Genomic DNA, 18,380 nt, shown 5'->3' on the forward strand with positions numbered 1-18,380 from the left:
ACCAATATCTGAATATAATTTCAGGTTTAGTAGGAACTGCAGATGCTGGAGAATTTGAGATAACAAGGTGTGGAGCTGGATGAACACAGCAGGGTGGTCTGAAGAAGGGTCTCGGCCTGAAACGTCAGCCTTCCTGCTCCTCTGATGCTGCTTGGCCTGCTGTGTTCATTCATTCAGCTCTACACCTTGTTATCAATGATTTCAGGTTAGCAGGTTTAAATTCTCTTGCCTGGTGACCTAGAGTTCATTCTCAGGGTTTCTCCAGATAGTGATCTTGGAGGCAAGTCTAGGTTTGATTGAGGGACAGACTTGAAACAAGCTTAAGCAACTTATGTCTAATCACCGTGTGAAATTGGAAGTCTTCAGTGTTGTCTGTTAACCTGACACTGTTGATTTCACATCTGCTTTAAACTTTGGACAATTAACTAACTGGTGACTTTCTGCTTTCCTTCGTCTTTAGGTTCTGGTTATGGGCCTGTTATTATATCCAGGGCTAAAGAATATTGCTGTATACTTGTTCTCAGCGATTACTGGAAACTATATTTCTGGAACGCACTCTGTAGTTTTTCTCAGCTGTCCTAATGAACAAGTTGGCAAAGTTATTGCAAGGTATAAAATAAATAATTTAGTTTACTAGTGTTATGTTTCAGTTCATTACCTGAATTTACTCTGAGAGCAATGAAATTATTATTCCACAAAATGAAATTACTAGAATCAATTGAATCTAGACATTTATCAGCCAGTATTAGGAAAAGGAAGAAATGACTTATATTTTGCTTATGTACCCTGCATCTTCAAAAATGCCTTTGTTATTTTTTCAATTGAAATTCTGGCAAAATCATGAATTTCCATTAAACCACACTCCCTTTTTTTCTGCTCTCATCTGAAAGTCTAATTTTGGATTGTGATTCCCAGTACATCTTTCTTCACCTATATGGCCAACCTCGAGAACCTCAACAATGAGTATTGATTGGCATATTTACAACAAAACCAAACTTCATCCTCACTTAAAGTTCCAACCCATTTAGTCCCCAAGAAAAGGGTAACCAAATTAAGCCTCCAGCATCAACCTGACTGCATTCTTGAAGAGGTCACACTAATTTTGCACTGACTTGAGGCAATGCTATGTGGCTAATTGCACTGCTGAAGCAAATCTTACTGTTAGTTGCAGTCTGACTCAATGTTTGAAGATAAGTCTGAAGTTCGTGCTGTGGCTCAACTGACCTAGTTGATCTTTTGCAACTTGAATCTTGTTAATTATGCATATACACTTTCCAGGTTGGGAAGAGGTGTTTAATTTCATTCATAATCCAGCCACAAACTTCACGTATCTAATAGAACTTTGAAGTTGACTTTAGATCTCATCGTATTCCATCTGTACTATGTATTTTAGTGAATTGCTTAATTACTGAACCAAATATCATGTATAAATTAAACATAACTAAACATAGAATACATGGGCAAGAGAGATTACATGTCTTTTTTACTGAGATAAATGCGTTCATTACCTCTTGGGGATCTGTAGCGGCGGGTATGGAATGGTCATAACACAGGAGGGATCCAGGCCTGTAGTGGCATTCAGTAAGGACAACTCAGCTGGTCACATGTCCTTACCGTTTACCTATAGCCCTTCCAATATATTCAATTCGAAAATTACCCATTCCTTTTGAGAAAGCTGTGACTGAAGCTATCTATCCTATTCTTCCCAGCATTGCATCTCGTGTTCTGACCAATTGTTGTATTCAGGTTATTTATTTTTCCTCATATACCCTTTTGGGTCTTTTGCTGCTGCCAAAACCAGTGACCTTGGCTTCTTGACCCTTATTGGAACATTTCTTCCTGATGATTCTCTGTCCAGAATCCTCATGATTTTGAACGCTTTGATCAAATAATGTCTCAACCTTCTTTAAGGGGACCAGCCCCAGTGTCTCCAGCTTATCCTTTGTAGGTCCCTTAACCCTGGAACTCTGCTAGTAAATCTCTTCTGCAGCTTCTCCTAATACCTTCACATTCTTCTAACCATTTGGTGACCAGAATTCAACATAATACTCCAGTTCAGGTTGGACCAGTGTTTCCATAACATTCTTGCTTTTGTAAGCTATGTACCTATTTTTAGAGACCAGGAGTCCATGTGCTTTTTTTATCTTTTCGCCATTTTCTCATCCTGCCTTGCCACCTTCAACACGTGTGCATATATCCTCTAGTCCCTCTGCCCCTACACCCCATTTAAAATGGCTTCCTTTGTTTCATATTATGTTGCCTCTCTTGATTACTTCCTACCAAATGTACCATTCATACTTCTCCACGTTAAATTTCATTTTGAAGTGTGTCTGCCTACTCCACCAATCTGAACATGTCCTTTCAAAGTCACCACTATCTCTCTCTCTCCTCCCAGTTCACAACCCTAAATTTTTTTTTTTCATCTGCAATTTTGAAATTCTGTCTTGCACGTGTCTTTATCTGCAGAAGTTGATATGAGCATGTGCTCTCTCTGTGCTGTCAGAAAGGGAATGTCATGACTTTGACTCAGCAGTGGGGAAGGAACAGTGATTTTTGTTCGTCATGTCAAGTCAGGGTGGGGCCTTGTTTAGAGGTGTACTTGGAGGCATCAGGGTTCCCCACGCTGTCCATTAATATCAGGAACGAAAAGCAGAAATTTTATTTAGAAATTGACAGTGTCAATTGTTTTGGATCACAAACATTATAAAGGTATGTTGTAAACAGATGGTAGGTTTAGCTATTCTTTAAAAAAGTTGAATCCTTGGATATCTAGATCTGATGGATCCTAACAACTGAATAATACTTTGTTCTGAAGTGGATACTCCCCAATTTTAAATTTCTTGATTGTTTTAAGGCTCCACTGACTACCCAAAATAAAATCAATTACAAGCACAACTAGTTCACTAAGCACTTTGTTTAATTTTTGAGTGAAGTACTGAAATCACACCCATATTAGTTTCATGTAGCTTTTAAATAATAAAATACCATAATTTACTACCAACTAATGGCACGTCAGTCTCTTTTTTTTTTGGTGGGAAGGTTGGTAACAAGTTCAGAATAGCAAATAGATACAGTTAAAGGCAAAAATCCAGAAGTCCAAAGATCACTTTTTGGTACAGTTTACAGAGCAAAACATGTGTCGATTCAATACATTTGATTGGTGCAAAGTGTGAAGTTCCTGCACTTAAACTGAAACACCTACGCCCTAACAATCTGTGGTGAGCCTACGTAGGCTCTTTAATGGCATGACAGTCTTCAACACTGAAAATATACCTTTACAAGTGTAGATCTTCATTCCTTCAGATTTTAGTTATTGTATAATTATTAAAATATACATGTTTGTAACCCTTTTTCTGTCTCCCACATAATCCTTCTTTTAGTAGGTAGCACAATTAACACATGTAGAGGAACAAAGGGAACTTGAGTACAAGTACTCACAATAAATTATGCCATAGATTAGGAAATCTGTAACAAAAGTAAACCAAGTACTGGGTTGTAGTTCTAAACAGGTGAAATTCAAAGAAGGGAAGTTATTTGAATCTGTATTGTATTTTAGCTGTATCAGACTTGTCTTGCATGTAGTTCTGGTCACCATATTATAGATGGTGTTCAGAGGATTCACAAGGATGAGATTATAAAAATCTCTGGAAAGGATTGATTGTGCCTTTCCTGCTGAAAAAGGAAAACCTAACAGTATTATTTAAAAACTAATGAAGGGTTTTGATAGAGCGTATACAGAGAGAGCTTTCTTTGTAGGGGAGCAACATAACTGTTGCCAATCAATACAAAAACATCACTAAACAAACAGAGTTCAAGAAAAAAAGTCTTTACCTCCAAAATTGGTGACAACATAAGGCCTGCTGCCAAGCAAATAGTATAGATATCTTTACATGGATGTGAGATGAGGATTTTTGGGGAGAAAGAAATTGAAGGTTGTGTGGTGGATTTAGAGGTAAGATGGCAGGTGGTTTGAGTGCAGCGCAGTTACTAGCATGGAATGGAATGGCCAAATGGTACTTTCTTTTTTCATTACCATATCTCATACACAATCTTTCTTTTAGTCACTTTTTTGATTTCTGTACCTCATTTGTCTTCAAAGCCTCTCATCATAATTCAAATTCTGCCTTGTTCATTAGCAGTAGTTTAATCTGAATTGCTAAGGAGATGCTCAACAGCTTGTCCTCTCCACCCAGATCCTCAATGTACTCTTGTACCTGTCAAAAGCTCATGAAAATTGAACAAATGAGGACAGGTCTGATGAACAAGAGGTGACATTTATTCCCAATAAATGCTTACTCAGTTTGTAACTCTGTACTTACTCGCGATGGACTTAACTAAATTTCTAATAATGGCAGAAGATAATCCTTCGCATGCGGAGATTTGTGGGGCGGAAACACATTGTTCTCTGAATTCAGTGGAGTGCGTTATGACCATTTGGGCAACGTGGGTATATGCAGGCTTAGTTTGACAGGACTTCGAGCCTTGTTTGAACGCTGTCTTCTGTCTATAGCTGAAACATCATTTTGCTATGAGATTTCAAGATCTGTTCTCTACTTCAAAATGGAACCCAGTGAATAATCTCACAGATGGTGCAGTTGGTTGGTGACATCAGTGACACTTTTCCATCAGTCACCCCTCCCAGCAACATCTTTTCTCAACATTATTTAGTATGCTAGAATGTATTTTGTTTGGCTGCTTTTCACATTAAACTGCACAAGTAGATAGAGGAAATAGAAACTGGCTAATGCTAAAGGGTAGAATGAATTTGTCAGGTTGCATAGACTTTTAAACAAAATGCAGATGAACTGCCATTCTATTTAAATTGTGTGAGAACAGAAAATAGAATCTTGCTTTGCTACCACTATCTAGGTTGTCATGGTAACAAGTTGAATTAAGCCTATCCAGTTCTGGAGATCTTTTAAAGATAAGGGGAAGCTACTACAATAATAAAATGAGGTATAAATTATTGATTATCCTTCAAACATAGGAGTGGGCTCAACTGATTTGATAATGAATATTTTTTGACCTCCCTCCCTAGGACCATTGTGGAGAAGAAGCTGGCTGCTTGTGTGAGCATTTTACCAAAGGTGTTTTCCATGTAAGTGAAAGAGGGGGAGGAAAAAAATGTTCAATGTCAGGAACCCAACCTGAATTTTTCACGTCTGTGAAAGTCAATGGTTTGTTCCACAGCAAGAAATCTCTTCCTGCAATTCAAGCCAAAGCATCTAAAACCTGTTATGGTGAGGAGCATGCACATTGGATTCCCTTTTTTTAGCTTCAATTGGTCACAACAAAAATTTTAATTAGGTTTAGACATGCGTTAAAGTGTAGTTAACTGTTTTTACTGTAAGAAATAAAGAACCGATCACAGGGTTTTCTTAAGGTGAAAGAGCAATTTTTACTGCTTGCTAACGCCAGGGAAAATAATAAAGCTGTGACATCAAGCATATGGTTCTCATGCAGTCACTTGGACCTTCTCAATATATGTACTTGTACGCAAACTAAGAGTTAAAGGGGATAGTAACGTTCACTATTAAGAAAGATAAAAGATTGCAGAGTTCCTCAGCTTTTGAGACATTAATGTTTAAACCTGAGGCCGAGGAATTCAGTTATTTTCAAATGCTCAGCTCCCTGACAGTTCTTTAATGTTTGTTCCTGAAGCTGTTTTTGTTTTCTTTCCTTGACCTTGAGGTGACCTTTGTATTTTTAAGCAATCCACCTTGTCTCAATTCAGTTTTCAACTGTTCAAACCAGTTGAATGTTTTAATAAATCATATCTTTCAACAACTACAAACATTTAGTCTTGTGATCAAGCAAAGAAGAAATTTCCACACAATTGGAAGAATTTGCTTTGCCCCAGAGGATCCTAATTACAGAATCAAGCAAGATATTTAAAAGCAACATAAATGATTACTTGGAAGCCAAGAGTATAAGGGAATTGGGATTTTAAAAAAAATGAACTGACAGCTTCAACTTCAGTAATTGAATAGGACATTGTTAAACAAAGTCTGGAACAGAAAGGATAACTAATTCTTTGGATTGTTAAAACCATTATTTCCCCAGACCAAATGCATAAATTGGTATGCAGATATAGTCCTGTTTATATCTCACCTTGAATATGTCAAAAAGCAAAAGAAGTTAGCACCGACATCACCGTTTGTTCCTTCAATCCAATTTTCAGCCTGTCCTAGAACTCTGAATATTGTTATGAGAGTGGCCTGTGTGCTCCTCTTTCTTCTCTCAACACTTCTAGGACTAATGACCATTTTGCTTTCCTTCACCAACCCTTCATTGTCAGCTCAGTGGCACTATGATTCTTATGATTCCTCATATCTTCCCCAAGGTGCACAGTCTCCTCAAATGTTTTTAGATGAGGATGATACTTTTCTGTTGGCATATTGGTCCTTTCTTAATGTTACCCTGGAGCAACATCTACAAATGAATGATCACTTCTGAATGAATGCTAATACTTTAACTTCTATTGTTCCATCAGCAGCTCTGTAACTGTTGCTGATTTTACCCCTATATCATTTGATATAAAAATATAGTCAAAATATTCTTTTTCAACTCCACAACAACAGATTGAAACATTTTTGTTCCTGTCATGCTCATGTCTCTAGCCTCAACTTGTCAACCTTCCCATTTGCCTTTCCATGCTAGATTGAGAGGTATGCAACCTCGGCATGTTTTTACAACCTGAAATTCTTGCTCCTTGTCAAATCAGTTGGCAAGACTGCTGTCAGCTGCTGAGCATTGTCATTGTTGCAGAGTCCTTAATCTACACATTCATCACCTTATGGACCTTCACAAACTTGAAATTCAAAACCTCCTAACCTGAATGGCCTCCTATATTATGTCTTGTAAATGATTCTTGTCAAGTTTCACAGGCACTCATGTCCCAGCAAACTGACCAGTATTCTCATCTGATTTCTCTACAATCGTGTCCTCCCACTTGGTACAAACCAAACAGGTGGTCATAGGCACCCGTGTGGCTCTGAGCTGTGCCTGCCTCTTTTGTAGGAGTCATGAAACAGTCCATCTTCAACAACACTGGCATTATCCCACCCCTCTGTTTCTGCTACATTGACTGTGTTGGTGCTGCCTCGTGCTCATCTGAGGAGCTTGAACAGTTCATCAACTTAGCCAACACCTTCTACCACGCACTCAAATTTACCTGGACCATTTCTAACGCCTCCCTCCCCTTCCTGGACTTCGCCATTTCTGTCTCCGATAACCGACTCACCGCTGTTCTATTTCAAACCCGCTGACTCCCTGTCAGCTCGACTCTGCCTCCTCCCACCCACCATCCTGTAAAAATGCAATCCCATACTTGCAATTCCTCTGTCCCCATCTGCTCCTAGGAGGTGTTCTATTCTAGGATTTCCCAGATACCCTCCTACATTAGGGACCATAGTTTCCCCTCCTCTGTTATAAAGGATGTCCTCAGCTGCATCTCCCCACTTCCACCCCCCCTCCCATTTTCCATGCTTCTGCCCTCCAATCCCCTCCACTCCAACAACATTAGGGATAGACTCCCCTTAGTCCTCACATACCACCCCACCGACCTCCAAATACAACGCATCATCATCCTCCAACATTTCTACCACCTAGAAACAGATGCCACCACCAAAAAGATATACCCCTCACCACCCTGACCACTTTTCACAAGTTCACTCTGACTCCCTCATCAGCTCCACACTCCCTACTAACCCCTCCATCTCACCTGGTACCTTTCACTGCAACTGCTGGATGCTACAGCAGCCCCTACACCTCCCCTCTCATCTTTGTCCAAGGCCCCAAACAATCTTGATAAATCCAGCAGAGATTCACTTGCTCTTTATCAAACCTCATCCACTGTGGCTGTTACTCCCGATTGTGGAGGTCTCCTCTCTGTCAAGGAGACCAAAAACGCAGTCTCGGGGATTGGTTTGCAGAGCACCTGCGCTCTATACTAACTGACCAACCAGTTGTCATCCACTTTATCGCCCCCTACAGCTCCCTCCACTGTCAGAGTGAGGCTGAATACAAATTGAGGAACAACACCTGATATTTCACCTTGGGAGCTTACAGCCCAATGGCCTGAATATTGACTTCACCAGCTTTAAAATCTGTCCATTTTCCTACTCACCCATCCACTTCCTACTGACCAACCACAGTACTCCCTACCTGCATTCGTCTATCTCCATCCCATCTATCCTTTCTCCCGTACCCCTCCCTCTACTTTATTTCTGGGCTTCCCTCCCCTTCCTCAGTGTTGACGAAGGGTTTCATTCCAAAACATTGACTTCCCTGCTCCTCAGATGCTGTCTGACGTGTGTGTTTCTTTTTCCAGCTCCACACTTATTGACACTAACTTCCAGCATCTGCAGTTCTTACTCTCTCCAACCATCCTGTGCTTCTCTAGCACTGGATTACTGTTCGCTTCCCAATCCCTCCATAATACTGTTGACTTTTGAAATTTTAACTCTTTAATTCTGCTGCTTCCTTCTAAAGGCTCCCAACTCGTGCACTTTTCTAAGAGATAATGGGAACTGCAGATGCTGGAGAATCCAAGATCATAAAATGTGAGGCTGGATGAACACAGCAGGCCAAGCAGCATCTCAGGAGCACAAAAGCTGACGTTTCGGGCCTAGACCCTTCATCAGAGAGGGGGATGGGGTGAGGGTTCTGGAATAAATAGGGAGAGAGGGGGAGGCGGACCGAAGATGGAGAGAAAAGAAGATAGGTAGGGAGGGGATAGGTCAGTCCAGGGAAGACGGACAGGTCAAGGAGGTGGGATGAGGTTAGTAGGTAGATGGGGGTGCGGCTTGGGATGGGTGAGAGGAAGAACAGGTTAGGGAGGCAGAGACAGGTTGGACTGGTTTTGGGATGCAGTGGGTGGAGGGGAAGAGCTGGGCTGGTTGTGTGGTGCACCACACATCAGAGGAGCAGGAAAGCTGACGTTTCGGGCCAAGACCCTGATTTCTGAAGAAGGGTCTAGGCCCGAAACATCAACTTTCCTGCTCCTCTGATGCTGCTTGGCCTGCTGCGTTTGTCCAGCTGTACACCTTGTTATCTCAATGTGCAGATTTTTAAATCTGTCCTTTTCCACATACCACAGCAGACAGACAGGTAAAGCACTTCCAGCAGGCAGCATTACTTGTCTAAAAATGGGCCTGTCCTTTCCCATCTGACTGTTTGTTTGTTTCTTTCCATTATGCTCAGATATAATTGGGACAGTGAAATAACAGAAACTACTGAAGTTCTGATGGTGAGTTGATTACTGTGTCAATTGTTCAAAATGTGAAAATTATTTTCAGTGGTATGTGGTGTCAAATGCATCACCTCATCCTCTGGAGTAGGCACCATACATAAACCTAGGACACACCAGTGGAGTTTTGCGTCAACTATTATGATAAAGGATGAGATTGTGTATTAAATACAATATTCAACAATTGGTACTCTTTGGAAATTGTTATTTGAAAGCTAAGCTTGTAAAATGTTTAATAAAGCTGATGTAATTATCTGAGCATTAAGTTTACAAAAGAAAACCATTTTAAATCATTTTATCCCATCTTCATTTCCTATATACATAGAAACAAAGAAAATAAATGGGAGCAGGGGTAGGCCATTCAGCCATTTTAGCCTGCTCTGCCATTCAATATGGTTATGGCTGATCATCCAATTCAGTACCCTGTTTCCACTTTCAACCCATACTCTTTGATTCCTTTAGTCCTAAGAAATATATGTACATCATTGTTGAAAGCTTTCAAAATTTTGGCCTCAACATTTTCATATGGCAGAGAATTTTACAGGCTCACCTGTCTCTGAGTGAAGAAATTTCTCTTTGTCTAGGACCTGAAAGGCCAATACTTTGACTGTGACCCCTAGGTCTGGACTCCCCAGTCATCAAGAACATCCTTTCTGCATTTACCCTATTCTAATGTGGATAATGATCAAATAGTCCGCACTATGCTGCATTTGTCAAGTCTTTGTTCGCTCACTTAACCTCTCCAAATCTCACTGAAGTTTCTGTGCATTGTCCTCACAGCTCATCCTTCCACCTGGCTTTATGTCATCTGCAGACTTGAAGATATGACACATGTAGGACTTCAGAAGCATATTTTGTACAGTTGTTTTAGACTAACCATCTCTTTTTACCGGGGCCGGGGGGGATCTAAACTCATAAAAATGGCAGCCATTTAACTAGCCACCTCCATTGAATCCAGACTCCTGTTTTTGTCCCTGGTTGTCTTGAACTGACTGACTGGGCATTGTACACCCCAAAACTTCATGTGTGGGAGGTTTGAGTTTGGTACTTGGGGTTTTTGGATTGCAATACTATTTGCTACTCACTTAACCAATTTAGGAAAGTGTCCCCAGCAGACCTTCTGGTGTTATCCCTCATGACTGTATAAAATTAAGCTTCTGGCTTGGTTTGGGCTTGGGTTAGGTAGGACCTCCCAAAAGGCTTATGGAAATTCTAGATCCCATTAGTCTTCTCAAGGCCACCTAAGTCAAGACTAATTGTAAGATATTCCTACTTAAAATATTTTTTAAAAATTCTTTTCAGCCCCATTATACAAGGAAAAAGATAGATTATGTGGCTGATGGTATCCAAAAGAGAGCTAAATACATGGGGAGATGGGCAGTGGCTGCCATGGACAGGCAATGGAATGATGAAACATCAAATACCCTTTTAATGGATGGTAAAGTACAGAAGCAGCTGTGTGTTAAGACAAGATAGGCTGCTTGGTATGGTGCCCCAGGGTGTCCAGATTGCATCAGTACTATCTGACTATACTTCGTAGAATCATTAAATGCCCAGTGTGGAAAAAGGCCATTTGGCCAACAAGTCCATGCAGACCTTCTGAAGAGCATCCCACCCAGACTCAACCCCCTACCCTATACCTGCATTTCTCATGGCTAACATATTTCTGAACGCTCCTTCAGGAAAGCAAGAGAACTCCACAGTACAGCACAGTGGCTTAGTGGTTAGCACTACTGTCTCACATTGCCAGGGACTTGGGTTTGATTCCACCCTCGGGTGGCTGTGCAGTCTCCACACAGACGTTCTGCCCTGTTAGTGTGCAGTCTAAAGATGTGCTGGTTAGATGGATTGGCCATGCTAAATTCCACTAATTCTAACTCCAATGCAGCAGAGGGAAGCAAGACATAACAGCACCAGTCCCACCCTCTAGACAACTATTCAACAACAGTCACAGCTAGAATACCAGATACAGAAAACAGATAGCAAGGATGGAATGTAATTAATGGCCCTTGAAAGTTACTAAGTGATTTTTAAAAATATTTCCACAGGTACTAAAAACAAGAACCTCAAAAATCCACAGACTCACAGAATTTATCAGGTGAGCGTTTTAACTACTCTCTGAATGGCAGAATTTATCCCATCAGAGTGGGGTTTTGTTTTAAAAACTTAGAAAGAATATGAAGTGTGAAAAACATTCAGCAAACCCCCCCCCCCCCCCAAACGCATTCCTTCCGCAGATCGTATGCAATCTATCTTGACCTGAACTTTGACCCATTTATTATCTTGAGAGTTTACTATTTAATTTTGAAATGACCTGCAAAAGAAATCAAGCAAGAACTCTAGAATATCAGCATGTACCTTCAATATTAATATTAAATTGGTTGTATTTGTATAAATGGATGAATCTTTCATTTGCCAGTAAGATAATGAACTGTCATATGCCAGACTGTATTTTACCACCATTAATTTCATATTGAATAATTATTGTGGAGTTTCACAAGTGTTTAGTTAGTTAGTTTCTCATTCACTCAATTAGGTGTTCCATTTAGAGATGGAACAAAGAGTGAAGAAGAATACTATCAGATTTTTGGGATGCCCCTGTAGGAGCTTTTCAAGTGTATAAGCACAGGGTGGAGGGAATCTGCATAATGTTTTGCTTTTTGTTTTCATGACAGGCACACTATTTAGTTAACACTTCTTAGAAGTACGCTCTGAAGTGAATCTTTAATGTTTAATCATTAAAGCTATTTTCAGCTGCACAGAACAGATTACCTTAATTCCCAAGTAAGAGGCTTTGGGCTTTCAATGCTGAAAGCTGTATTTCTTGTTCATAAATGTTTAAGTGCTTCACAAATTCATTCTGGAGAAGTCTGCAAATGACCATTTAGATTTCCACGCATCCATTTACTAAAGTGAATTCTCCATTTAAAAACATACTGATGCCATAAGCAGTGTTTCGAGCTGAGGTCCTGAAGTTACTGCCTCTGTCAGAGGAGCTACTCTGTTGCAAATGGAACAGGTTTGGGAAGCAAATGGACCCACCTCTGGAAGGAAACCAGAGATTGGCCTCCTGAATGACCTGTTTAGTTATAGAGAGCTTCAGGAGCTAAATCATCCTCCTGTTTTGATGGTGAGCCTCTGATCACACATCTGCACTGTCACTAACACCACTTATTTCTACCTATTACAACCCTGCCTGACTGTCCACCTATGTAACACTGCCTGACTTCTGGAGTACTCGAGAGGATTCAAAAAAAATATAGCCCAGGGAATGAAGTGTTTGAGTTATAAGGCGAGGCTGAATAGGCTAGGACATTTTTTTTCATTAGTGTGTAGGAGGTTGAGACTTATAAAATCATGAAGTATAGATAATGTGAATGGCAGGTGTCTTTCCCTAGGATGGGGTATTCCAAGACTAGTGGGCATATTTTTAAAGCAAGAGGAGAAACTTTTTTTAAAATCTAATTCTTTTTTTTTAGTGGTTCACGTGTGGAATGAACTTCCAGAAGAAATGGTGGGTGTGGGTATAGTTACAACATTTAAGTCATTCGGATAACTTCATGAATAACAAATGAATGGAGGGACATGGGCCATGTGCAGGCAAGTGGGACTAGTTTAGTTTGGGATTATGATCAGCATGGACGGGTTGGACTGAAGGGTCTGTTTCCATGCTGTTGAACTCCGAGTCTCTGCCTGTGAAATGCTGCCTGACGGTGCTGTTGTCTCAGTTTATCTGTTGCTGAAATCCTTATCCATTCCTGTTTCTTTGATGCTCTTTTACCATCCATTGCTGATTATCCTTACTTGTGCCTAAACCCCTGCTGACCTACTTTGGCTCCTGGTGAAGCTAACAGCCTGGATTTTAAAATGTTCAACCTGGTTTTCAAATTCGTTCATGGTCTTATCCATTCCTATCTCCTGTGAGCTCCTTGAGCATGCAGTCCTCTTGAGATTTGTGCTCCTTTCATTCTAGCCTCTAAATCATCCCTGATTTTTAACGTGTCCAGCATTACTGCTGGACCTTCAGTGACCTCAGCCTGAGCTCTGCAATTCCCTTCCTCAACCTCTAGGTGTCTTTCTTCTCTTCTTCAAGAGACTCCTTAAGACCTACCTGAAGCTTTCAGCCAGATGGACTGATGGTTGCCTCGTGTGTCTTGGTGTCTAGCTTGCTTTACAATGTTCCGGTAATGTGCTTTGGATGTTTTATTATGCATATATTGTAAACTCTTGCTTGCTTTTCTCTGCCAGATCAGTTCATCCTTTTGAAGTTCCTGAGGTCATAAGCATTTTGGTCGATCAAGGCAATCCTTTATACTTCAAATGGATAGAAGAAACCGTGCCTGAAGATTGATTTGATTTTTACTCACAGCCTTAAAAACAAACTGGTTAGGCATGGAAAACTACAGGAGTGCGTGAATGACTTGCCTCTTGGAGAGAAAGCCGATGTGGTCAGCTGATTGGCTAGTTAGAAGCCCCATCGAATGCTATGGGTAGTTGAACACAGCTTGCTCTGCCCCTGTGATTGAGGACACCCTCACCTCCCCAACCAAGCAAAAGGTGCCAACAGGCCCCTGACATAAATCCATGAAAGCCAGTATTCTGTCACTGAGTGACCTTTCACTTACACATGCGTAGTACAGAACACTGACCCAGGTAGCACAGAGCCAGTTTCTAGAGCCAACGGAACCCCTGACCCCCTTGTTCTTTTCAGTCAGCCAGGGCTCCCTGATTGGATCAGGTTTACAGCCCCAATCAGGGAACTCATTTTCAATGAATCTGTTTGGCTGACCATAATCCACTCACTATATCCTTCCCCCTGACTCCTGAGATGTAGGCATGTGCCCAGAGCGTCTCAGCGGAAACTCATCTTCAGGTGGTAACAGTGTCAAGACTATGATATCTACCACGTGAATCTTGTCCTCAGAGGTTTTGTCAATACAAGGTGGAAGGGGAGAGCTTATGAGTTCTGGTAGCCTTGTGGACGTTCAGAGGTGCTAGGTATGTTTTGTTTCTGGCCCATTTGTGAGGTTGCAGCTTTCATGTAGCTCGTGCGCTTGTTTAGGACCACCTCAACTACCCAAATTTTGTATGTCACAGGAACATGTGTCAACCATGCCTCTTACCCATGCAGGCCAATTCCATGATTTTGACAACAAACTTTGTGCCTGAAATAAACTGTTTGTCTTGCTTAGAGGAGTTCTGTCTGGCATTGGCATTCCTGATGCCATTTCGTCTTCCCCCCTCCCTGCCCCGGCTGTAGGAAGATGGGGTTTAACCTAATGCGAAGTCTTATCCCCATGAGCAACTCTGGAGCTGTCCTTGTGGTTGCGTGAGGGGTGATCCTATAATCAAACAGGAAATGGGACAGTTTGGTATCAAGTGAAGCTGTAGGCTTTCTTTAAGTGTTTGGACTGCTGTTTCCACTAGACTATTAGATGATCAATGGTGTGGAGCTGCTCTTATTTGATGAAGTCCATTTGGCTTTAGGAAATAGTCAAATTCCCTGCTGCTACTCAAACTGCCGAGTAAAGTGGGTAGCATTTCGGAATTAGAAGTGGTTTGGGATTATAATACTGTCCTTAGCTAAAACCTCTTGCAAGACTTCTAGCTTCCCAAGATACCAGATACTAAGCTTCTAATAACTGAAAAAGCTGTGGGTGCACAAGCTGTCAGGAGAATTACTACTGCTTTTTGTCTGCCCCAAGCCCAGAAAAAGTAATGCTTTTTTTCTATGTTCTTTCTGGGCCTAGTCTTTAACAGCAGGATTGAATGAGTCAAGCTTCCCAAACAGCAGCATGAGGCCAGAAATGCTTACCCCCAGTCAACGATGACTGTCAGAAGCAAACCTCTTCAGGGGCATGTTTTTCTCTTGTCACCACTAAAGTAACTCCAGGAAGGCCAGTATTCTGTCACTAAGTTGTCCTTTATTTACATATGCATAGTACGTGACACTGACCTGGTTACCACAGCCAGCTCCAAGAGAGACCAGAACCCCTGATGCTCCTGCTTATATCTGTCAGCCAGGACTCCCCCAATTGGGACTGTTAACCTGGTTAAATCAGGGAACTCCATTCTGTGTCCACCTGCCTTATTCCATTCCAATCACTACATCCCTCCCCCTTACATCCTAGGACTTCGATGATGGCCTAACTTCTTGATATATATAATATGCTACCTTCCACCAAAATAGAATGCAGTGGGGACATGTAATATCAAGTTCTGGAGTTTGGTTTCTATTAGTTGAATTTTTTTTGCCCTAAAATGGGTGTGGAAATGAATTCTTAGCTTGTTTTGATATAAAAGCATCATAACAACCTCTGGTGAATACACAGAACAAACAGCACAGGAACAGGCCCTTCGGCCCTCCAGGCCTGTGCTGATGTGTTTTGCCCTTCCATACGAGAAACTGTCTTCACTTACAAGGTCTGTATCCCTCTACTCCCTTCCTATTCATGTATTTATCCAGGTGCTTTTTGAATGCTGCTGTTGTCTGTGTTCCAGGCACTCATCACCCTGTTGTGTGGAAAAACTTGCCTAGCACATCCCTTACAAACATTCTTTCCCCTGTTTTCCTTCAAATTCTTTATGTAGATCATGAACAGCAGAGATCCCAGCACTGATCCCTGTGGAACACACTAGTCACAACCCTCCATTCCAAAAGTATTCTTGCATGGTTACCCTCTGTCCTCTGACTAAGCCAGTTCTGTGTCCATCTTGCCAGCTCATCCTGATACCATGCGACTTCACTTTTTTGTACTGGTCTGACATGAGGGACCTTGTCAAAGGTTGTACTGAAGTCTTTGTAGACAACATCAATCCCTCATCAATCATCTTCATCACCTCCTCAAAACACTCAATCAAGTTAATGAGGCGTAATGTCCCCTGCGTGAAACTGTGCTGTCTATTTACTAATAAGTCTATTTGCTTCCAAATGCATATGGATTTTGTCCCTGAGAATCTTATACGATAATTTCCCTACCACTGACGAGAAACTTGCAGGCCTGTAATTTCCAAGATTATCCCTGTTACCCTTTATTTAACAATGGGACAACATTGGTTGTTCTCCAGTCCTCTGCAACCTCGCTTCTGGCCAAAGAGGAGACATAGCTGTCTGTCAAAGCTCCAGCAATTTGTTCTGTTGCCTCCCTCAATATTCTGGGATAGATCCCATCAGGACCTGGGGCATTAGCGACATTAATGCATTGTTCTTCAAGGAAAGGATGTCTTTACACTGTATGATGTTATGAACGACCTTGTCATTTAGCTAAAAGAAACAGAATCCAAAGTTTCCTCTTTCACTGATGTGCAATACATAAACATTGACTTTTCTCATTTCCAAAACTTCAATCAAATGGATAAGCTATGCACTGGCTTTCAAAACTAAGATACTTGCACAATTTAGACAAACTGAAATGAAAGACTGCCTGTAAATGTGACCAAATCATCTGTCTGTAAATTTTCATTGAATATTGTTTAAAATACTCATTCACATTTGTGAGGTGAGAAAAGGTTTGCGAGGCTGTAGAATGGATAAGACTTTTTTTTTCTGTACTTAGATTTTAAAGTCATGCTGGTGACAATTATAGTTAGATTTATAAAATAGTGAAATATCTTAATTGGATTGGTAAACTTGTGGAATTTTAATTTTCAATACAAAAATTCTTCTATATTTAATGTTTTTTAGAAAGGAAGTACCTAATTAAAAACATTTGTAATTAAAATGAACACTGGAGTATTCTTTTCCTCTTAGCAAGATCATTTTGATTATTCACAAGTTTTAAAAATTAATTTATCCAGTCTCCTGTGGCCTTGCACAAAGCTATTGAGGTGATATTGCAGTACAGGGTTAAGAATTTGTATAATTTTGTGTGATGTTTGTTGTTCTCTAACTGATGTATGTAACTGGCTTAATGTGTTGATTTAGAATATTTTCTATTGCTTGGGAAGGTTCTATGAAATCACCAGCTTTCTTTTGAAGTGCAACTTGGATTTCTGAAAATGTAACTAAATGAGACACATTAAATGTATGATTGTATGCAGCATCTATTATTGTTAATTTTTAAAAAATATATTTTGTGTAGCCTGAGACATGGACTGGAAAATGGGAACGTCAATAGGAGCAGGAATAGACCATGTGCTGCTCCCTCCCTCAAGCCTGGTATGTCATTCAATACAATCATGGCTGATTTTCTACTTCACTTTAACTTTCTCAAACATTCCTCTTATCCTTTTAATTTTAAAAGATTCATTTTTAAAATCTGCCTAAAGTTATCAAATGTATTCAACAATAGAGTATCCACAGACCCGGGAGACAATTCAAGGTTTACAACATTCAAGTGAAGATGTTTCTCCTTGACTCTAAAATATTGACCTACTACTATGAAACTGTACTCCTGTGTTCTAGATTTTCCCCTCCAGGGAAACAACCTCTGATTCCAGCCTGCCAAGCTCATTCAAAATCCTTATGTATGTTTCAAGATACAGGGATGCAAATCTGTGCGCAGGTAGTGCAGCAGGTGGGCAAAGGTGAGGGATAGGATGGTTGAAGCAGAAAGTAAAAACAGAATCGGATTCCTAATTCCTGGCAGTTGAAAGCAGCACATTCATGGATGGGGAGTGTTATTCCTGGGGCTGAGGTTCGTGAGCAGTCGCAGATTTCCTACTACCTAATATTGGAATCTGCACCATTTGTGTCAATTATTTATTACCCATTCCCTTATCTGAAGACACTTATAAAGATACATGGGAGATTTGCCAACATCTTTTTAAAGGCACAGGTTATTCAATCCCAAGCACCTGATCCACTGTTCACATAACTCCTAGCAACCAATGTAGAATGGGTATCGGGAAGAGGTCCAGGAATAATTCAGTTGCCAACACGCTCAGCTGGAGAGTGCATTGCAGAGACAAAAGAGGGAGAAAAGTACAAAAATATATCTGCAACTGTGTCAGTAAAAGCAAATTGTTTCCTGAAATTACACAGTAAAAGGCAACCGATCAGTCCAGCCTAAATCACTGTAAAAATTGAACTTCAAGTGAAATGCTGGTTCTCAAATTGAGACAAAATCAGATAAATCTACTCCATCTTGTTCCTTTAATTCTTGTTAATGTAAGCACTAGCATGATGTAG

At 40.6% G+C, this 18,380-nt stretch overlaps 1 protein-coding gene across 4 annotated transcripts in view; it reads left to right on the top strand.

The window, feature by feature from the left end:
* The window catches only part of zgc:63972 (protein CutA homolog), a 58,101-nt gene extending 40,809 nt beyond the window's left edge, over positions 1 to 17,292 (top strand). For 2 of the 4 annotated variants that reach the window (XM_059638265.1, XM_048559096.2), the window contains exons 2-6: positions 461 to 609; positions 5,039 to 5,098; positions 9,205 to 9,250; positions 11,299 to 11,348; positions 13,499 to 17,292. In XM_059638265.1, the coding sequence (XP_059494248.1) occupies positions 470 to 609; positions 5,039 to 5,098; positions 9,205 to 9,250; positions 11,299 to 11,348; positions 13,499 to 13,601 (399 nt within the window). In that variant the 5' untranslated portion in view covers positions 461 to 469 and the 3' untranslated portion in view covers positions 13,602 to 17,292. The other 2 variants (XM_059638266.1, XM_048559097.2) reach the window with 2 other exon arrangements.
* Positions 17,293 to 18,380: the final 1,088 nt, after the last annotated feature.

The sequence above is a fragment of the Stegostoma tigrinum genome, chromosome 29 (genome assembly GCF_030684315.1).
Source record: "Stegostoma tigrinum isolate sSteTig4 chromosome 29, sSteTig4.hap1, whole genome shotgun sequence".
NCBI classification, from domain to species: Eukaryota; Metazoa; Chordata; class Chondrichthyes; order Orectolobiformes; family Stegostomatidae; genus Stegostoma; species Stegostoma tigrinum.